At 41.5% G+C, this 22,120-nt stretch overlaps 2 protein-coding genes across 6 annotated transcripts in view; one reads left to right on the plus strand and one right to left on the minus strand.

Annotated features, from left to right (window-relative positions):
* On the plus strand, positions 1–6,583 carry CEBPZOS (CEBPZ opposite strand). 5 transcript variants are annotated; one of them, XM_024196986.3, is made up of 5 exons: positions 1–133; positions 1,821–1,929; positions 5,297–5,341; positions 5,604–5,688; positions 5,773–6,583. In XM_024196986.3, exons 1-4 carry the CDS (start codon positions 8–10, stop codon positions 5,684–5,686), a joined length of 363 nt encoding a protein of 120 aa, XP_024052754.2. In that variant the 5' UTR covers positions 1–7; the 3' UTR covers positions 5,687–5,688; positions 5,773–6,583. The 5 variants fall into 5 exon arrangements, with proteins under 5 accessions (XP_024052754.2, XP_024052757.2, XP_024052756.2 ...); XM_024196989.3 differs by lacking the exon at positions 1–133 and adding an exon at positions 180–316; XM_024196988.3 differs by lacking the exon at positions 1–133 and adding an exon at positions 182–316 and having other exon boundaries at positions 1,825–1,929.
* Positions 5,645–22,120, minus strand: part of CEBPZ (CCAAT enhancer binding protein zeta) — a 25,492-nt gene continuing 9,016 nt past the window's right edge. Inside the window, exons 7-16 of the mRNA XM_026649631.2 lie at positions 21,829–21,931; positions 21,649–21,717; positions 16,072–16,138; positions 14,358–14,458; positions 13,120–13,180; positions 11,845–12,053; positions 9,421–9,498; positions 6,959–7,020; positions 6,774–6,855; positions 5,645–5,873 (exon numbers count right to left, since the gene is read on the minus strand). Of these exons, the coding sequence (XP_026505416.1) occupies positions 5,734–5,873; positions 6,774–6,855; positions 6,959–7,020; positions 9,421–9,498; positions 11,845–12,053; positions 13,120–13,180; positions 14,358–14,458; positions 16,072–16,138; positions 21,649–21,717; positions 21,829–21,931 (972 nt within the window). The 3' untranslated portion in view covers positions 5,645–5,733. The remainder of the gene's footprint in view (positions 5,874–6,773; positions 6,856–6,958; positions 7,021–9,420; positions 9,499–11,844; positions 12,054–13,119; positions 13,181–14,357; positions 14,459–16,071; positions 16,139–21,648; positions 21,718–21,828; positions 21,932–22,120) is intronic.

Consider the following 22,120-nt stretch of genomic DNA (forward strand, 5'->3'; position numbering starts at 1 on the left):
TGTACGTATGCGCTCACGCACAGCTCCTCCAAACCGTGCCTATGCGCTACTGTATCCGCACGCACGTGGATGGGCGCAAAACCAGACTGCGCCTGCGCTGGGGAGCGAGTCCCTCCCCTCTGAAGGACGTAAGGTGAGTGGCGATGCCCGCCAGCCGCCGTAGTGGGCCCTCAGGTTATGATGCGGAAGTAGAATCTGTTTTCTGCTTCCGGGTCGCTCTGCTTGCTGCTGCAGTTGGAGCGAGCAAGCTAGTCGGGGCCGCGAGTACAAGGGGCGAGGCCTGGAAACCGTCGGAGGCGGGGATTCAACATTGCAGGTCTCTCCCGCGCTTAGCTTTTCCCCGTCGCGCGCACAGGCCGGTCACGTGCCCTCGTCGGACTGTGGTGGGGAGGAGGGTCACGTGTTTCACACGTGGCGCCTGCCACTCACGTGGCGCTGGCGAGTTGCCGCGGGCGCGTTCCCGGCCCCGCGTTCCCAACTGCGCTCGTGCCCGTTGGCTTTCCCAGTTGCTCGCTAACGGCCCTGTTCTCCGCGGAGCCGTTTCCCGCCTGATTCCCCTTCCTCCCTCTTCCCGTCCCTCCCGCGCCAGCTGCTTTTCCGGCCTTTTCCCAGCTCAACTGCTGGGCTGCCCCATGCGCGGTTCCTGCCGGCGTGTGGCCCGCAGGGCGCCCGCCCGTCGCTGTTCGTACGCGCCGTGTCCAGCCTTAGCGCCTTTGGTTGCAGATGAATCCGGGCCTCGCCCGGTACCTGCAGCGCGCTGGGCATTGGGCCGGCCTGAGCCCGCGGCCGGACGTGGCCGTAGTGCAGCGTGTTGGCTGAAGGCTTGCCCTGGCCTGCTGTGGGGCCCGCTGCATTGATTTTAATGGGAGCTAGTTGGGGGCCTGGCGCCGGCCGAGGGGAAAAGACACCACGCAATAGCCAACTCTTAAAGCAAAAGTTATTTTCAGAGCTGTAAATTCCAGATGTTAAAAGGTGACTGGCAAGCCACCGCTTCAGGTGCCATCAACTGCAGCAGTATATGCTGGAGGTCCCAGTAGTCAAGCTGAAGGGGGTGCCGGTTGGGGCCAAACCTTTGGGACCAGTGAGGACTAGCACCCATCTAACTACTGGTGTCACATCCTGCATGGAATCCTGCCTAGGAATATGGCTCGGATAAACGTTGAGCTTTATATTTAACCATCTAGAGCATTACTTTTGTAAAATTATGTTTTAAATGTATAAAAGGGACCTAGAAAAAAAATAAAAACCTATCGGTTTCTAGGTAACATGCTAAATGCTCCTTGTCAGGACTGATCCAGCACCCACTGAAGTCAATAGGAACTCCCATGGACTTTGTTGCATCTGAAGAAGTGAGGTTTTTACCCATGAAAGCTTATGCCCAAATAAATATGTTAGTCTTTAAGGTGCCACCAGACTCCTGTTGTTTTTGTAGATACAGACTAACACGGCTACCCCCTGATACTTGGTGGATATTAGATTCATCTCTAGTCAGTATATTTGAGGCATTCTACACTTGCAGTACTCTAATGGACTCCTGATGATAGCTCAGTGGTTTGAGCATTGGCCTGCTACACCCAGGGTTGGGAGTTCAATCCTTGAGGGGGCCACTTAGGGATCTGGGGCAAAATCAGTAGTTGGTCCTGCTAGTACTCTATGACCTTTTGGGGTCCCTTCCAGTTCTATGAGATAGGTATATCTCCATATATAATTTAAGAATAAGCAGAAATTCTGAAGATATCTTTATTATTTTAGTTTTAGTTCAAGAATGAAAATGTTAGCATCTCTAGAGTAAAATGCTTATCCAAATCTATTTTTAAAAGTTAGGCATGGAACCTGTTGCAAGAAAGATCTTCAAAGGAATTTTACTTTTGGAAGTGGCTGGGATTGCTGGAGCATATTCACTATTTTACAGAATGGACACAAATGAAGGTAATAAAGTGGTTTTAGAAATTACTCCTGATGGTGGGTACCAACATTTCTTATAAGAAAAGTGAAAAATTAGTAGAGAGTGGATAAGGTAGCAAAATGTTGATTCCCCAAATTAAAAAGTTGAAACTTCTCTTCACACCAGTCCATACTGTTTTTCTACTCTGTTTTCTGTAAACAGAGTAGTTGTGAAGAAACCAACTGTGCATGTAATATTGGGGTGGGGGAGACTGTACTTAAGAGGACAGATAATTTACTGGGCTATGTCCCAAGAACTTAGCCTAATAGTAAATGACTGAGACTTATTAGGAGGTTATATGTATACTAAGATAGTGAGATGTAGGGGGGGAATAGAACCATCATGAAATAACTTCTGTTTCAGCAGTCTGTATATTAACTGTGTAACAGATGAGATCTGATTAGTAATCTGTTGTGGAATTATTACCTCCCCAAAACACCTTACCCTAAGGACAGGGACAAGGTTTCAAATAGGAAAAAACTCATCTAAGCATTTGTTGCTGAAAGATTGTATTGGTGAAAAAGAAATTGTTCATCTATTAGATTACTCCTGAGGGAATTCTGTGCCATAAGAATAAAAATTATGTGCACAATATTTTAAAGTTCTGCAAATTTTGTCAATAAATGGGGAGGCTCCAGCATGGCAATAGGGCATACAGGCCACTGGGTGCATGGAGGTGGGAGATCACCCTGCAATGCATGCTCCCCCTGCCCGATACAGACTTGGTGGTGAGGACCTTGACACAGCACAAGGCCAGGCCTGCCCCTCTGTGACAAGCATACCAGGTGTGGGCAGGCAGGCTCAGCCCAGCAGGATCCAAATGTGGAGGGATCCAGGTGTGGATTGAGAGGGTTTGGTGTGAGCAGCTCAATTGGGGTCTGGGTGCATGGGCAAGGGGACTGGGCAGAGGGGTACAGGTGAAAGTGGTTGGGGCTCAGCAGGGGGTGGGTGGGTGCTGGGGGAGTGAAGCTTGGTGGATTGGAAGTCTGGAGTCCAGGGGTACGGGTTCAAGTGCAGGGGGCTTAGTGGTGCTGGTCTGGATGCAGGGATAGGGCTCGGTGGGAGGGTCTGGGTGCAGGGGGGGGCCTCTAGCTGCAAGGGGTGAGGCTCAGCAGGGGGGTTTGGTTATGGGGGGGGTCCAGATGCACTGGGATTGGCTAGATGTGGGGGCAGCTCCACCCACAGTTGAGGAGCAATGAGGGCAGGAAGCAGGGGGGTATGGAGCTTCCTACAGCCAGGGGAGGTTTCTGGAGTGGGTCTGACCCAACCCAGACCACTCCATGCAGGGGAAGAGGAAGTTCCAGCCTTCCCAGCACAGGCCAGGAGCCACAGGCCAGGATGCCCCCATCTCCATCCCCTGTGGTGATTTAGCTCTCCCTTGGCAGCTCCGGGCACCAGAAACTATGCACCTGCGTTGCTGAAGAAGGGCATGTAACCACTCTTGCAGCTTCCCTGGCAGAAAGTTGTACTTCTGCAGGGAAGCAAAAAATTCTGCAGGGGACATGAATTCTGGGTGCATGCTGTGGTGCAGAATTCCCCCAGCAGTAATCTATAGCACGTAAAATATAAGAGAGACTAAATTAGGGCCTGGAGAAACCTCACTCTGCCCAGGACAAAGCCTAGCTCACATCAAATGAGCCCTCAGACATAGAGAGTTTAGCAGATTCACTGTCAGCTAAGGCTCTCCCAGGAGAGTTTTATACTGCCACCCATTACTCTAGTACAGGGGTCGGTAACCTTTGAGAAGTGGTGTGCCAAGTCTTCATTTATTTACTGTAATTTAAGGTTTCACGTGCCAGTAATACATTTTACATTTACAGGGGCTGGCAGACAGAATCCCAAACCGGCAGCGGGGGTGGCAGACAGAACCCCAGACCAGCAGCGGGCTGAGCCGCTCAGCCCACTGACGGTCTGGGGTTCTGGCCGCCAGCCCCTGCCAACTGGGGTCCCGACTACTGGCCCCGCTCAGCCCGCTGCCGGCCCGGGGTTCTGTCCATCCACGCTGCCAGCGGGGCTGGCGGCCGAGAAATCAACAGAAAAATTCTCATTCTATCTAGAGATATTTTGACTTATGGCACAGCTTCAGGGCAGGTCAAACTGCAAAGATACACTTGTTCTCTTCAAACAATGTTAGGGATCTATTGCCATCTGAATGGCGGTTCTACTGTAGGTCAGATTTAGATCAGATGATCAGAAATGGAGTTATGTAGAACTAAAGAGCTTTGAAAAGGAGGGACTATCCAGAGAAGCACCTTATCCTAGTATGTGTTTTTTAAAAAAAAAAAAAAAAAAGGGTGGGGGGGAAGTCTGTGGCTGATGTAGTAGCAATTAGGTACAAAGCTTTAGGTGTGTTAAGGGATAACAGACTCAAATTTAGGTTTGCACAGAGGATGGAGATACTCTTTTCAGCTTCCAGGATGGCACTGATAAGGTTAATCTGCAGCCAAATAAGGGAAGTTGTCTGGAGGAGCCTGGTTATTAAGAGAGAAAGATCTAGCTGAATCCTCTAAGGTAGGGGTTCTCAACCTTTTAATTTGAGCCCCCCCCCCCATCCCCCACAAAATGTTATAAAAACTCCACAGCCCACCTGTGTCACAATAACTGGTTTTCTACATATAAAAGCCAGGGCTGATATTACCAGAGGGGCTCCCACGAAGCTAAGTTGTTCAGGCTTCCGCTTCAGCCCCAAGTGATGGGGCTCAGTGCCCTAGGGTTCAGCCTCATGCGGTGGGGCTTCGGCTTTCTAACCTGGGCCCCAGCGAGTCTAACACTGGCTCTGCTTGGCCGACCCCCTGAAACTTGCTCGCACCCCCCTCTAAGGCAGTGTTTCTTAATCAGTTTGTGGGCTCGTGCAAGTCCCCAAGATTTAGGAAGGCAGCAAACCAGTATCAAAAAGGTTGAGAAACACCGCTCAGAGGGATGCTCAATGCTTGAACTTGTAATAAACTTGGGGCAAGCTCTTTGGCTCAACCCTTCCTTTAAAAAACTCTAGATTCCACAACCCTTTTGAGTTTTAGGAGGGAGAATTTTTTGTATCTCTTTTGCAAAAGGAAAGACTTTTCACTGGTAAAACCTTAAGAGCCAGATGTTCAGAGGGACCCATCAGGCTTTTCTTGCCCATTTCACTAGTGGGGATAGGCTCAAAGTGTCTTAACTTGTAAATAAAAGTAGCTCAGATGTGTTGTTTGAACACTGAAAAATCTTGAATGAAATTAAATTACACACTATTTAATGGTATCTAACTAAAGACTAAGAAAGCTGCCTTTTGAATACAGAAACATCCATTCCATTGGTGCAATTGTTCATTTATTTTTGGAGAATAGTTGTAATTTTTTCTTATTCCCTTATCAGATTTTAGGCATACAATGAACAGGAGATTTCCATCCATTCTGGAAGGTAAGTTACTTCTTGCCAACTAAAAGAAAACACTTGATAAAGCTCGTATGTCTTTTTGATGGTGAATTAGTTTTGCATTGTTGCTAAATGTTTTTTCAGAAGTGCAGAGATTGTAAAATGTACGTTTCGCTAGAGACAATTCTAGTGATCTTTTTTTCTACTCAATCAGATGAATACAAATCCAATAAAATTAGACCTAGAAATTCAGATGCACGTAAGAGGAATAGATGACACTGATGCCTTCTCTTATATATTTTCACAGTTTATTACAAAAGCAATGAATGGGCTGGAGTTTATGGAAAAAGGGAGGAGGACCAACTGAAATGGCTAAGCAGCAAAAATTAGAAGTAAGTAAAAACAGAAGCCTTTGTGTAAAACAAAATATGTCTCATTCATTTTCTTGACTTTTTGCCTTTGTGTTTATTTTTCAGGCCTTTGTGTTTGAACTGTTTTTTCTTCTTGATAATATTTTTCACATCTCTGTTGTGAAGCCAGTTGTCACGCTCTGCTTCCCACTTGAGCTGTTTGACACCTACAAGGGAAGAGGAGGGGATAACATGTATCCTTTGAACATAATTTGGTATTTGAATAAATGATAAATTCATAAAACACCAATCAGGTGTGAATTATTGGATTTTTCACCCCAAAAGAAATTTTTCCATTATGCAAAAACTATTCTACCTGGAACCTTTTGGGCCTGTTGCAAAGGCACAAATTTTAGAATTGCTTTCATGTATCCTGTGTTATAGTTTGCATTAACACTATTGTTTAAGTAGAAATACTCAGTGTCTAGGATAGGAGATAAATTTTTTTTAGGCTAGAGAAATGATGTAAAGAATTAATACAAAGCCTTAATTATACTCAACACAACAGGTTTTATCTATTTGATATCTACTTTTCAAAGTGGGATTATACAGATTTAGATTTGTAGGGAAAAACTGTTTTTGCTCCATATACACCAAAGCTGGGGAGTGGTGTGTTTGGCTAAAGCTTGGTTACATCAGCTTTTATACCGGGGAGAAAGTTAAATGCTTCTAGAAGTTTAAAACCAGTTAAGCTATGTAATTTAGAATTAGGTATTTAATGATGCAAGTCAAAAGCTGCACATTATTTTGCAAAATGCTTGCAAGTACTATGACTAAGAATATAATTAAATGTAGACTAGGATGAGAGTCCTTAAAAACAAGTACTGTTGTATTATACATCGTGTACCTACATAAAATAAATTAAGGTTATACTGGAGCAACAGCTCAATTATCTTTTTTGTGGATTAAGTTAAACTTTGTGTATTCCATTTAAAATGGAAACTTTTAAATATCAACTAAGCAATGAAATTTTTTTCTTAATACTGTCGTCATAACGATTATGCATAGATACCTATTCAAATAGGGTAAGGGTATAGTTTGGTTTTAGAAGATGTAACTGCACTTACTTGCATTATCTTTGTTAGCCATTGCATTCATACCAATGTTGTCAAACTTGGACCTAACATTTTCATCCAGAAGAGTGCCAAACTTTAAAGAAAGAAATAACAGTATTTTGTTTATGGAAAGATATATCCAGGCAAAATGTGAGATCAAACATTTTTTCTTAATTATATATACTAATCAGACTTACCTCTTCTGCAGCAGAAAGCATGCTGATGTCTTTGAGTTTTCTTTTCTTTTGCTGCTTTGATCCTTCAAATAGAAAAAAGTTATTAAATTGTAATCAACAGCTAAAATTCTACATTCTCCCAGGCGGCACCACCACCAGACAAAAAAAATCATCCTTTAATAACGTTGTCCAAAGTATCTGATTTCTATTAGAAAGCTCCTAGAAAAGCATCTATTTAATACATCGAAGTAGCTAGAATGTAACTAGAAGATAGAGAAATCCTCCATCATTTCATTGCAGAGAGAGATATGTGAACAGATTTGCTTAATAATGTAATACATATATTGTAATAGCAATCTAAAGACCCAATCAGGATCAAGGCCCCCTAGTGCTTACAGTTGAAGACAAGTGAAAGATGAAGGGTCAAAGGAGAGAGCTACAATCCAAAATATACAATTTTCACATACATGTTAGCATTTATAATAAAATGAAAGTGTTAATTATCTGATAACTCCATCTGTCCCTCAAGCAGTCATTAAATTGACTCACTTCTAATCAGTGCTGCAGCAGTAATGGGTCTTGAGAGTAATAACTCTTCTGGAGTCATTCAGGGAGAAGATTTCAATAGCACTGACTAGCACACAGAAGGAACTGATCTCACAAAAGTGGTCTGCTAGTGTTTGTAACAAAAATACACTAGAAAGTTTAAAATCTACATAGTTTGGTATAAAAAAATTGGAGATTAGTTCTCTGAGAGAAGGGATGGCTGATAAGATTAGGGATTGTGTGCCAGTATTTTTTTCCTCCCAAAAAGGATTGCCTTAGTAAAAGCATACAGAATCAAAGCCTAATGGCTAGGGCCCTACCAAATTCACAGCCATGAAAAACATGTCATGAATTGTTAAATGTGGTCTTTTGTGTGTTTTTACCCTATACTCCCCTGTAAAATCTGTATAAACCAGTGTTTCTCAAATGGGGAGTTCAGACCCAAAAGGGAGTTGCAGGAGGTCACAAGGTTATTTTAGGGGGTTGTGGTATTGCCACCCTTACTTCAGGACAGCTGGCGAGTGGCTACTGCTGGCCAGGAGCCCAGATCTGAAGGCAGTGCCCTGCAAGCAGCAGTCAAGGTGGCAATACCATACCATGCCACTCTTACTTCTGTGCTGCTGCTATCAAAGCTGGGCAGCTGGAGAGTGGCGGCTGCTGACTGAGGGCCCAGCCGTTTTGTTGGGAGTCACGAACAACCTCCATTCCTGAGGTGTTCAATTATTCTGAGCTTCTACTGTATGTTTTTAGCTCTCAAGCTTTAAGGGGGTCGGATACGTTGACTCTTTAACACACACATCCTTTAACCAAAATATTAGTCACCCTTCCTTCAGATGCTCAACTTTCACTTAGTTCTTGTGATGTCCTTATTTCTCCAGCTTTCCAGTCATCAAAACCTGAATTTCTAATGTACACAACAAGCAAATTTAAAAAAAACAAAACAACTTTAGGTAAACTTTATACGTCAACAAAGTAGCAAAAAAGGGTTCAACCGTTTTTGCAGGTTGTTTTAAGACCTAAAGCAGTGATACTCAGACTTCAAGGCTTCAAGACCATAATTAGTGATCAACACTACCCAAAAGAGCCACAGTAGTGTGAATTCATTGTTTCAGTTACAATAGTACTGAATATTCGTATTTCAACTGTATGACAAAATATTTAGTTTTATATATTCTCACAGCAAAATGACTAGCCAAGTATTATTTTATCAACTACAATGGGTTAACATAATAAAAGCATCCTGATTAATAATAAATCAGTGTTTTAATATCATGTTCTGCACAGAGCCACAAGCGACACATTAAAGAGCCACTTGTAGCTCCCAAGCCTCAGTCTGAATATCACTGATGTAAAGCAACAGCGCAAAGCTGTCTGATGCTGTAGGATTTTAAAAAAAAAAATTTTTGAGTGGGAGTGGAAAAGACACCCCACCTGTTGAATTCATCCATTCACTCACTTTCCATGCCTAAAACTGAATATATATCAAATTTGCATTACAGTTTGCATTTTATTTAGTTTTGTTTTCATTACCAGCAGCAGGCCACAGCTCTAGAAGAATCTGAGGAAGCCAGAGATTTCCCTTTTTAAAGAAATCTAGACTACAATATAGGGAGGTCAGTAGCACAAACTTGTGCTGCATGTAGTGTATCCAGGTACAATGCAGTCTGCTCTACATATATCTGCTAATTCAACTCAACCCTAACAGTCTCTTAAGAGCTGTCACTAATACTCAACTGTACGAGACTGACTGGATTTGCAGTATGTACAGGGGTGAGAAATTCATTTTCACTAAAATGGAATTTGAACTCATGTTTCCAGAGGCAAAAAATTAGTGCACTAACCCCCTACAACACAAAGCCCTCTGCCATTCTACATACTTCCCACAGTGTACATTTGTATTAAACTTTCTCAAACTTTAAATGCAAATATATTCTTACCTTCAAATGATCCAGCAAAATCAGTATCTTTTTTTCTCTTGCCTTTTTTACTGACAGACTTGACCTGATCTTTACCATCTATTATCAAAGAAAACCAAATAGGTCACTATAATTTGAACAGTATACACTATATTTAAAACATTAACTACAAAGATTAACATGTCCATTAAGGCACATTTGCCCCATTATTCTGTTGAGCTTGCTCTTAGAAAACATTAAAACCACGATGGACATACTCAAATTTTCAATTTAAACCCACAGATCCTGGGAAATGTTAAGTTATTCTTGCCAGCTTTAAATGCCTCTCTTGCCTACTACCACAGCGTGGAAGATATATTAAATAAAGCACTGATCACAGCACAAAAGTTACAAAGAAACATTGCATTATGTAAAATGTATACATTTGATGAACAGTGTGGTATGTTATTAGGCTTGGAAGGAGTAGATTTTTATCCATAAATGTCAATAAATGTTGATTTTACTGTACACACCCATCAATGAAAAAATATTTCTATTGATAGTAACTTTAATGACAATAGGTGTTGTTTCCCACTATGAAAATTTAAATTAATAAAAATGGGGAAAAAATGCTTTAAATTGAATATCGATATTACCTGTTGAAATTATAAAAAAAAATTCCACCAAGCTAATACAGTAACTCCTCACTTAACGTTGTAGTTATGTTCCTGAAAAATGCTACTTTAAGCAAAACGATGTTAAGTGAATCCAGTTTCCCCATAAGAATTAATGTAAATGGGCGGGTTAGGTTCCAGGGAATTTTTTTTTTTTTGCCAGACAAAAGTCTATATTATATATATATATCCACACATATACACAGTATAAGTTTTAAACAAGTCATTGCTGTGTACAGTATTAAATTGTAATTGTGAAGCTTGGTTGAGGTGGTGAAGTTGGAGGGTGGAAGAGGGTGGGCTATTTCCCAGGGAATGCATTGCTGCTAAATAATGAACTCAGCTGAGCCCTCAAGGGTTAACACGTTGTTGTTAATATAGCTTCACACTCTACAAGGCAGCACGGCAGAGAGAGGCAGAGACACACAGTGTGTGTGTGTGCGCGCGCATTGCCCCTTTAAGTACACTGCCTTTTTAAGTAGATCAGCAAGTTTAGACAGCAGCTGCTACCAGCAAGCTCCCTGTGCTGAACCATCATCCGTTTCGCCCCCCCCTGTGGAAATGGGGTAAAGGAGGAGTGGGAGGACACCCTGACATTAAAAGCCCTCTTCTCTCCCCCGCACAGCAAGCAGTAGGCTCCCGGGAGCAGCTACAAGGCAGAGGGCAGGAGCAGCACATGGCAGTGGGGGGAGGGACAGCTGAATTGCCCAGCAGCTGATTGCCTGTTGGGCGACTGCTGCACAGGGAACTTAGGGGAGCGGGGAGCTGATGGGGGGGCTGCCGGTCCACCCTGGTTCCAAGCCCCCATCAGCTAGCTCCAAGGGCTGCTCTTTCTGCAAGCAGTGGACAAAGCAGGCAGCTGCCACACGACATTAGGGAGCATTGCGCAACTTTAAATGAGCATGTTCTCTAGTAGATCAGCAATGAGACAACTTTACGAGAAGAGTTACTGTATATTATGTAGTAGTGCCCATATGAAAGACAGACATTAAAATCTATCTGAATAGGTTACTTTAGTCCGATTATACTCCCTGACCTCAACAAGACAATATTATAAACCCTCCCTTAATCTCATACATTTCTTGAAATTGTAAAGTGGTTTCCATGTAAACAATCTCTCTAATAACCTGATCCCGGGTTATTACGTTAAGTCACAGCTTCAAATTCTTATTATAGAAAAATAAAATTATTAGGCACAGGATTTTTTTTTTGTGCTAAATACAATTACAGGAGTCAAATAGTTACTTATTAACCACTAATTTAAAAACATTAATTGGTCTCAAATTAGCCAGTGGAAAAATTTAATAAATGTTGATTCAAATCATACATACCTAAAACTAGAATTTGCCAAACATTGATTGATTTATTATTTTTTCCTTAGTGCTGCATAATGGTCACTGTGTAAGTTATTTGTGTAAAGACCTGTTTGTTCATTTGGTTTTTGGAGGTGTTTTATTTTTGAGTGTGCAGAGAATAGTATACCTAGGTTTGTGAAGTATTTAAGACCAAGTTTTCAAAGATGTGTGCTTAAAATTAGGCACCTAATTCTATATTTAGACTCCTAAATAAAAGTGGCCTCATTTTCAGAGGTAATGAGTACCTGCAACTCACTGCCTTCAATTGGAGCTTCTTGGACAAAGAGTGACTTCAGTGGAAGCTGCTGGTAGCTCAGCATCTCTGAAAGCCAGGCCTCTGATTTAGGTCCCTATACATGGATTTAAACACCTAATCTATGCATCCAAATTTAAAAAAGTATTTTATGCTTCAATGCTGGTAATGAATGTTACCTTACCTGGACTGTCGTCATCATCTGATACATAAATAAATGCACCTCCCTCTTCATCAATGTCATCTCCAAACTCTTCATCCATACTTCCCAGGGAGACTACTTCATCATCCATCTCATTGAATTCATCTTCATCATCAGAATCTTCCAAGTCATCACTGTATTCCTCACCTCCTTTGCTTTTCTTACCACCCTTGGGCTTGTTTTTTATATTACTAAAATATACAATAATACTCAGCACTTCCAGCCTCGTTAGATGTCTACAGATAACACCCATCTATTTCAAAGTGCTGTACTAGGAAGTTAAGAATCATTACAAATAATTTTAAAAGTAACCCACGGCGTAATCATTTGGCACTTACAGAATATTAAAAATACATCAAACTGAATTTAACAAGGAATGCTGCTAAAAAGTCTGAAAAGAGTCCTGTGATTAAGGTACTCTTTTGACAACAGCTAGATGTGTTGTTACATGTTCTAATTGTCCCAGTTCATTTTCAGAAATCCTTTTACACAGGAGATAGTTGAGCTGCTTTCAAAGACACCCCCAGAAGCCTTAGCAGGCCTATTAAATGGAAAACTGGGAATATGACCTAGTATAGCACTTTAATGGAATAAAGGAGGGGAACTGACCCATCCTGAAACACTATGGGGGCGGGGGGGTTTGGTGAGGGGAATGATGGGATAGAGGTGGTAACGAAGAAGAAGAGTTTGAAAGGGAACAAGATCTGGATCAAAGTTTTTTATGGTTTACTATAAATTTAAGCTATAATTTTCCCCCCTCCTCCCAAAAGAAATTTCAATTTCTTTAGTGAATTTTAAAAGTACATTTCAAATAAAATTGCACATTCAATCATTAATGGAGCCAATGAGTTACTGGGAATTAAGTTATGTAACTCTGGACTTCTACCACGGGATCAGAATCCCAGTTTTTAGATTTCATACATCATGTATCATTCCAATTTATGATTACACTCACTAGCATTATCTGACCGTGAAAACCAAGAAGATACAGACTTGCTTGCTGGATCATTCTATGATATAAATAAAGTGCCCAGCCTCATGCTTTCTGGGCCAAGTTGCAAGTGCCATAGCATCAGCATGCTCAACCCGGGGCGGGGGGGGTGGAAGAGAGACACGCAGCGTTCAACAATGACGCCTTGTGCAAAATGAACTGAGCAGGGTTGACTTTCTTCAAAAAGTCCCGTCCAGCTGTGTCGAGTAAAAATCTGTAGGGGTAGCACTGAATTAGTACAGAAGGAGCAGAATCAAAAATCTTACCCAGCAAAATCAAGGTCATCCTTGCTAACAGTATCAAAGTAACTGTCACCTTCAAATGAGTCTGAAAGAAAAAAAATGGGGAATTTTCTTTGTTATTGCAACACAAAGCCAAGGGAAATATTTTGAAGTTATTTAATAAATAGACTGAATGCTCATGGCACAATTTATTATCATTATTCTTAAGTCATCATTTTCTCAAGCATACTTTGTTTACATTTATTGACTCATCAAGGAAGAATCCCAGTAGATTTTACTTCTACGGAAAACTGGTCAATTAGCTTACATACCATTTAACAGATCCCCCCCGAGTCACAAGGCATTTCATAATGCAAAAACAATAGCATAGTATAAGTTTTGAAAGATAATTCCTTTGCACTGGAGAAACAGCTTTTGTTTAAAGAGTTATCTTAAAATTCATTTTGTCTATTTTCTGGCTAGTGTGCAGAGAAATATACATGAATCCTTCCCCCACCTCAGCATCACATGAGAAAATAGTCCCCTATGATTCTGAGTCTTATCTTGTGACACTCATAACCAAGGTATGCAGAATACAGAGAATACTGCAGGGATTGCACGTTCGACTCTGGATTAAGAGTATCCACCACAATCCATCACAGAAGCAAAACAACCTTGGACTTTAAAGGCCACTGTCACTGATGGAATTTAGGAATATAGATCTAAACAAGGGAAGACACCAACTAAGAACAATGACGTGTCAAAAAAAACGATGACACTTCTCTCTCAAGGAATTGAAGTCCTCTTCCTATAAATCCTTGACTGAAAATAGGCTGGCAAAGAAAAGTTAACACAAGGGTGCCTTGGATCCATGCCTCAAAATTTGTGAAGCAAATGGCCTAACATTAGAAGCAGACTGTACATTAAAAAGACCAACGGTAAAACACAAAAGGGGTCAACGAAAAGTTACAGATATTTTGTTATAATTAGGACTAAATTCTCAAAATGTTGGTTTAAGTTGCACAAGCAAAATATGAAGCTGCAAATTAAACAATGAAAGTTGCAGCATGCACAGACAATCTTAAGTTCTAGAGCAGAAACTTACACCAAGTTCACAAGGAAGAGCAGTCACGTAGCCATATGCAGCCATTGGCAGAGATGCATAATCACATTACACAGAGCCCTCACTATAGACAACTGAATAAGTAAAAAAATAGTAGTCTGCACAGGCTGTTCCTTGATGGACTGAGTGTGCTTTACTGCTATGAAAAATACAGCCTTACCCAGTATTCTTTCAAATTCATCATCATCTACATCTTCCACGCTTTCTTCCTCCACTGGACGTTTTCGTTTCTCTTTCTCTTTATCAAGCTTTTTATAAAATCTGAAATATTTAAAAAGTTCTCTGCAATCACACACTACATTACTGATGTGTTCTTATGACACAATGATTTTAATAAAGCCACATTTACATGCATTGTATATAAAGTCTGCCAGCTATCACTTAAGTATCAGTTAATGGTTTCAAAAATGGATCGCAATTCAAAGATTTATAGTTCATTTATTTTTCAATTTTAAAAAAAGTGTAAAATGGTGAAGTGATGTAAGATTTAAAGCAGTGAAAATGCCTGGATTGTGGTTTCAGAAGTTTCTTTGATCACTGTGAATTTAAAAAATGGCAGGAACAATACACATATGATGTGTGTGATTAAATGAACATTGTCAACTTGAAGTCTAGTTGATCGGGAAAAAAAAAGTTTAAAAGTAGTTTCAGGTACTATGCTTTCCCCCTGGTTTCGTCTGCCAGTTTTTGTGGGTTTAGTCTCAGTTACCTATTTTTAAAAACATTTTCCTCTCCTTTATTGCAGCATGAAAGATCCACACAAATAAGAGGGAAAAGTGACTAGATATGGGGAGAAAACATGAATTTTACTACACAAAGCATTATCAAAAGTGCATAAAGTAAACTGAAGAAATAAACATTCTCTCATATTAAAGTTATAATAATCTTAGGTGTTACTTGTAACAATAATTAATAATTTTTCAGGCAGAAGTGTGATTTTTAAGTTGGTGTCTCTAATATCAGGGTCCCATCTATGAAAAGCTTCTGATGTCACAAACTTGCGCACACTTTTGCACTGACATGAAAATGGTTTGGAATAGTGATTTATCAAGAGAGAATGCAACGGACCTACCATAGTTGTGTTAACAGGAGCATTCCATTTCCATCTGCTACTATTTAAAATTAAAATTAAACCACAAAAGCCAAAAATTCAGAGTGAAAATCAATAAAGAGATACTGCCAAGTTCAGCCCAAATTTCAGGTTTAGGAAAAACAAATGTTTGCAAAACCTGAGGCCACTAGAAAAGATTCTCTGAATTAAGAAAAAAAATCCAATGAAAAGTTCTTTTATTTTTTTTAAAAGACATTCCTCATGCAATGTTTGTAATTCAAACACTAGCATTGTGAGCATATGATAACCTGAAAATAAAAACAGACTATAAATAGAGGGAAAATGGTGAAAAACACAAAAACTATACGAATACCATAAACAGCTACCAGTTAGATATTCGTTTATTGTTCCATTTTAATCAAGTTATTATCAGTAACATATATTTTAAAATAGGCGCAATCAACTTCTTGTGCCTAGGTATTACAGCACACAGGTTATTCATCACCAACCAGTGCTTGCGACTCCATGCTATTGAGTCAACTAAGTGATGTTAGTAGCAGACTGTAATTTTGAATGGCTTTCCTTATAATTTTAAGATTATGTTATCACGCCCTTCTAAAATATTTTTCACAACTTTCAATATTCCACACTGAGCAAGAGAAGTTCCATCATTTCATTACATAAATCTCTCAAGCTAATCCAAATCCTCAGAAACTTCTCAGAGTAAAAATGTCAGGACAAATTTACAAATTCTAATTCTTTTTCTAAAGAGTTACATTTCAGAAACAAAGCTTGTTAAGAGTATTCATAAATATTTAATTACCTGTGGAAAAACACTTCGTCCACTGGGATTTTACTTTCATCTTGGGCAAGGAATTCCTTACTGTTGACTGAAAAAATAACAGACCTGGCTTTATGCTTTGCTTCACTAAAGGGGCAAGATTTTATAGCAAGTTGAATATCATTATATAACATTTGTGTTTTGTTATGAAAACACTACAGTAAAATTGTTCCCAAACTAAATTTCTGAAATATGGTGTATCTCCTCAATTTCTTAAAATAAGAACTTCACTATATTTACTATTTTAAATGGTAAAATGTGGGCTAACATTCCACTCTACCACAATTCACAGGCATTAGCCCTAACCATCCCCTGGATCCTCATCATTTATATATGTTAGTTAGGGTTAGTAACAACCCAGAATGGGTGTATGTAAAAAAAAGTTTGGAGGTGGGATAGATTTGGGGAACCTGTAGCCTCCGCACTTCTCCCACCACACAAATGAGTCCTTCTCACCCTCCTCCTATGACCAAAAGCTCTTCAGCAGCTGGCCAAAAAGAAGTGATTGGAGCAGGATCAAGCATCCCACCACTTCCAAAGTCCAGCACTAATGACGGTGGGGAAAGAAGGATAAGTATCTGCAGGTACTCAACAGGCACTAAAGCCCCCTCCACCAGAGATGGCAAAAAGATCTTGTGACTGGATTAGGAAGGAGACCAATAGTAACAACAAGCACCTCACTTCCTCCTGCCACACAACCCCCACCCCAAAAAAACATTCAAAAGGAGACAAGAAGATCCATGTCCCATTTCACTGCATGCAGAAAACAGCCTGCTCCCTCTGGTAGAGAGAAATGTCACAGCATCTTAAGCCATATCATGGCCTCAGTAGTGAAGTCAGGGGAGATGACTGTTTCAGATAAAAGTGCATGATGGAAATGGATTTCCGATAATCAAGGTTACAGGGGAAAACAATGTACAGTGGAACACTAGTAAATTAACTGCTCACAAACACATAGTTTTCGATTTGCTAGGGTGGCCTGATTGCAATTTTTATTAGCTGTATTCCTGCATGGGAGCACTGGTTTCCAGAGGGCCAAATCACAACTGCTTTTCACTCTAAATCCTCTACACTGCAATTTAGGTTGGTAAACTAGCTATTGCAAATGTGACACCCTGATATATTTAGTAAAAATGTGCTATACAAAATAAGGATTTCTAAAGTGCATAAATTGACTAATTCCATTTTTTAAAAATGCTCAGTCTACTCCTTGATTAATGCAATAAATGAATCATCCATTTGAATGAATTCTAGGTAAAAATTCCTGACTATGTGTTTATACTGCCACAGAAAACCTTGTGCCATTAAAGACACATGGACTACTCTATATACCAGTAGTTCTCAACTGATATACAGCCCACAATGTGTTACCTGGGCCACAGGGGCCAGGTGGCAGGGCAGCAGCAGCCCCGACCCTTGCTGCACCGGGCAGCCAGATGGCTGCCCCGACCCCGAAAAACCCATTGCGTAGCTGCCCCGGACCCCATATGGCCGGGTGGTTTCTCAACCCCCACCATGCGGGGTGGGCCGGCAGGCCCGGGCCTCAACCCCGCAGGGCCAGCTGGGAGCCCTGACCACGCAGGGCCCGCCGGGAGCCCGGCTGGACCTCTCCGCACCGTGTCGCTGGGAACCTAGGCACACGGCTGGCCTTGTGTGCCAATTCGCGGGTTGAGAACCACTGCATAGTATTGGCTACAGTACCTCAAAGAGAACAGAACTAGAGGCATAAAGAAGAGCCAAAAAGAGTTATAAAATCCTTCAGCAGAAGACATGGTAACTATCTTCAGCAGCAAAGGGGTGGACTATTTGTTTATTTGGGGCGGGGGGGGGGGGGAGTTTTAGCTGTAGCCCAAGGATTTCATTCTTTGTTGTTGCACATTAAATTAACTACTATAATCCCTTTCCCTCCTCATTTCATTACTATCCATTCCTGCTGCCAAACCCTGCCCTTAAGCATTGGAAGGAGCAGGGCCAGACAAAAGCTGGCCTATTTCTGAAAGAATCTTACCAACATAATGTTGACAAAGATGCCTACTAATCCTAACAATAGTTGCAGATTAGGAATTTTACATAGTAATCAATACTCTTATGGACAGATCTTAATGCGATTAAAATCATTATATAATGGTTCTAGGAGGTTTAAATCACCTTTCCTATTTAAGTCATTTAGGCAGAATAAATGTGGTTATATGATAACTTGGGAACAGGAATATGAATTGAAACTAGAGATCCAGCACAAACTTACATAATATTTTAACACACACAGTTAAGTGTTTAAAACCTCATTTCATTTTAAACAGTTAATTATTAGAATGTTGTAACTAAAACAAATATTTGTAAAGCAAGACATTTAGTTAAGCTTCTGCAAACAACCTTAACTCAGACTCTGTATCCCAACCCCATCTTCCTGTTGGGAATATGAGTATGCTGTTGCACCATTAGCAGTTCTGAAATTATTTTAATAATTCACATCACTAGTGAATTTGTAACAATATTCTAAACACATCTCAGTAATTGTGGCCCTACCCTACCCATCTTACATAAACTGGATCTAAAGCAGCACACATCAGAGCAGTTTCTGAAGGGCAGGGTATTAGAGCCAAGTGAGGAGCACGGATGAGGTAGATACAGAATAGAAAGGGTGAATGAAGCAGGTAGGGTTCTCTAGAATGGTGGATGACAGCAAGTGCTTTTGTACCATAAATAGATAAGCGGCAAGACACTTGTGTATCTTGCTCTGAATGGTCAAGTGAACTGGAGGACATTTCTTGGAACAGTACATAGAGGAGAGTTGTCAGCAGTGGAAAAATAGATAAGATTACTCGTGAGGGAATTCTGTGCCAAAAAATAAATTAATTAAAAAATTCTGCGCACAATATTTTAAAATTCTGCAAATTTGTCAATAAATAAATGTGGCTCCAGCATGGCAGTGGGGAGCACAGGCCACTGGCTGCACAGAGGTGGGAGATCACCCTGCCACCTCCCTCACCCCCACCCCCGCCCGCCCAGGACACAGATTTGGCAGTGAGGCTGCACCTGACCCTGACACAGCGCAAGGGCTGGCCTGCCCCAGAAACACCCCAGAGCCTTGCCCCTCTGCGCCATGCACACTAGGTGTGGGCTCAGCCCGGCAGGATCCAAGTGTGGAGGGGCTTAGTGTGGGGAGATCCAGGTGTGGGGTGAGAGGGTTCTGTGTGGGGCAATTTGGGTGCAGACGGCTCAGTGGGGGGATTTGGGTGCAGGGGGGGAATCTGGGTGCAGAGGGGCTTGTTGCGGGGGGGTTCTGAGTGCGGGTGCAATGGAACTCTGCAAGGGAGGTCCAGGTGAAGGTCATTAGGGCTCGGCAGGGTCTGGGTGTGTGGGCATGGGGCTAAGCAAGGTGGGGTCTGGTAGTGGCCGATTCAGCAGGGGGAAGGGAGTCTAGATGCATGGGGGTCAGGTGAATGGGTGAGCAGCTCCCCATACAGTGACTGATCCCCCCACAACTGAGGAGTGATGGAGGCAGGATGTGAGAGGGGGGTGCGGAGCCAAGGGAGGTTTCTGGGGGTGGGTCTGACCCAGCCCCAGGCGCTCTGTGCAGGGGAAGTATGCTCCTCCCCCACCCCCAGCCAACTGGGACTAGCAGCTGAGCCTGGCGCAGGGTCGGAACCACCGGCCAGGGCGTCCCCAGCCCTGGATAGGGCTGGGGAGAGCCAGGTGCATGGAGGTGGGGGGTCCGGGTACAGGAGACTCCATGGGGGGAGGGAGTGTGCGTGGGTGAGGGGGGATTCAGATGCACAGGGGTCCAGGGGATGGGTCTGACCTGGCATCGTCCCCAGCCCCGCTTCCACACAGTGATTTACCTCTCCGCCAGCTGCACCAGATGCCCGAAACAATGCACCCACGCTGCTGGGGAGGGGCATGTGACCGCTCTTGCGGCTTCCCTTTGCTTCCCTGTCAGAAAGTCATTTTTCTGCAAGGAAGCAAAGAAATCTGCAGCAGACATTAATTCTGCGCACATCCAGTGGCGCATAATTCCCTCAGGAGTAAAAGGTGAGGAGTAAAGGAGTTTCTGGTAGGTAGGTACCGGTGTTGATATAAAGGTCACCCATATGGCTGTTAATTGTAGAACTGAGTTTCCTGACTTTCAAATTTTATTTTAATATGAATACAATAGTCAAATAATGATTTAAATATACATATATTTTACAATGGCACAATTTTAGCTTATGATTTTTTTATCTAGGAAGTTCTTTTTTTAGAAATATCCAACACACCAATATGTGAACATAGTTTTATTTTCATGAGCCCCTTAAACCCTCATGAATTCAGCTGGAAATAGGAAGAGGAGAGGGAGGAAATACATTCTGGCAGTAGAAGAGGAGAGTGGAAAAAGATGCATAGGATCTGTCAATAACTGCGTTACACTTGCTGGAAAATGAATGGGAAAGAAAAGGAGGGTGAAGCAGGATCTCTGCTATTCCCTATTCCCCTGCAAGGCCATAACTAGCTACAGAGAGGCTCACCTCTTTTCCAATCTGTCTCCCCCCCTTGCTTTTTAATTCCTCTACCCCCATTTTCCTTCCACATTCATGTGCCTTTCAAGGCCTCTGGTGCAACTGGCTTCTCTCTTAGGGAAACTGGAAATCACAAAAATCCAGAATATGCCTTTAATGTGCCACTGTTGGCAGTTACTGCACCCATCATTCAATAAGCATGGCTGGACATCCCAAGTTACCTTAGCGACGCATGGCTGGCAGGGATGTTTGTCACAAGAGCCAATTATTCTGCTATTTTCCATCCTTTTCATGAGCTATGTGACTATTTTTCTCCCCAAATCCTCTTATTGGAGCAGCATCTCATAAAACAAATGAGAAAGCTTTGTCCTGCACATGAAAACTACAAAAATAATTCCATTTGCTATATTCCCGTAGGGTCTTTCAGGGTTTCATGGACAGCAACGTCTGCTGTTTCAGTAGTTCTACCCCTTCCTTTGCTAATGTGCATTTCTCTGTATGATGGCTAACCAGAGAGCAACAGCTCACTGATTGCCTAAGGAAAAGAAACGACTTCACTATAAAGAAATTGACAGTGAATGAACTACAAGCATAAAGAAAAGATTTAAAAAACAGTAAAAAAGTGCATCAGGAAATGTGTTGAACCAAGCCATGTGCAGAAGCAAAGGCTACAGGATTTTCTTATTCATTAATAGATACAGAAAATGATAGCTGAGACTGTTATGACCGTTATGCCTCTATCAGATAGGCGTGCACCCCCTGCTGATAAGGTGGTTTAACAGCCCTGAATTTTGAGCTGTGAACATTCCATACATATTCATGTGTAAGAAGCTTGGACTGAAGAGCAAGGATCACATATCACTTGCTTGCCTCTGGAGAACAATTTTCTTTTTGTTATTATTTTCTTGATGAAACAGAAATAATGTTCATGGCATGGGGTAGAGATATGTATATTGAAGACAACAACTACACACAAAAGACATTTACCACCTTATGTGCACCACCGTGAACATTATTATTCCTTAGCCATTGCAATATTTCAATTGGAAATGTTTCCACTTACCAGCAAGACTACGCACATCATTCATTAACTGTTTCTTCTTTGGCTGCATTACCACACTGCTGGTGTTCTCTGTGGTAGAACACAAATCAATGAAATGTAATAAAAATGTGTTGTTTCACATTACTATTATATATATCAACAATAAAGATCATGTCCTATAATGTATAGAAAGGTTCCCACCTTTGCCTTTATGAAGTTTGGGATTTCGGTACACAAAGCGATCCAAAAATCTCATTAGTGTGAAATCCTGTAGAGGGTCACCTGCATATTGAATGTAATCACCCTGGAAGAAACAAAGCCAAAAACCGTCAAAGTCTTAATTTCAAACTACACAAGAAATGAACTCAAATTACATAAAGTTCTAGCATCAAACGAACACTAAACAAAAAGAATACAATATTAAACTAAATTAGAGGATATCTAATTATGTGAACCTGTAAGTTAATACATTTCTTTTCAGAGTCTCAATTTC

This window comes from Terrapene carolina, unplaced genomic scaffold, assembly GCF_002925995.2.
Source record: "Terrapene carolina triunguis isolate 2854851 unplaced genomic scaffold, T_m_triunguis-2.0 Scaffold85, whole genome shotgun sequence".
NCBI classification, from domain to species: Eukaryota; Metazoa; Chordata; order Testudines; family Emydidae; genus Terrapene; species Terrapene triunguis.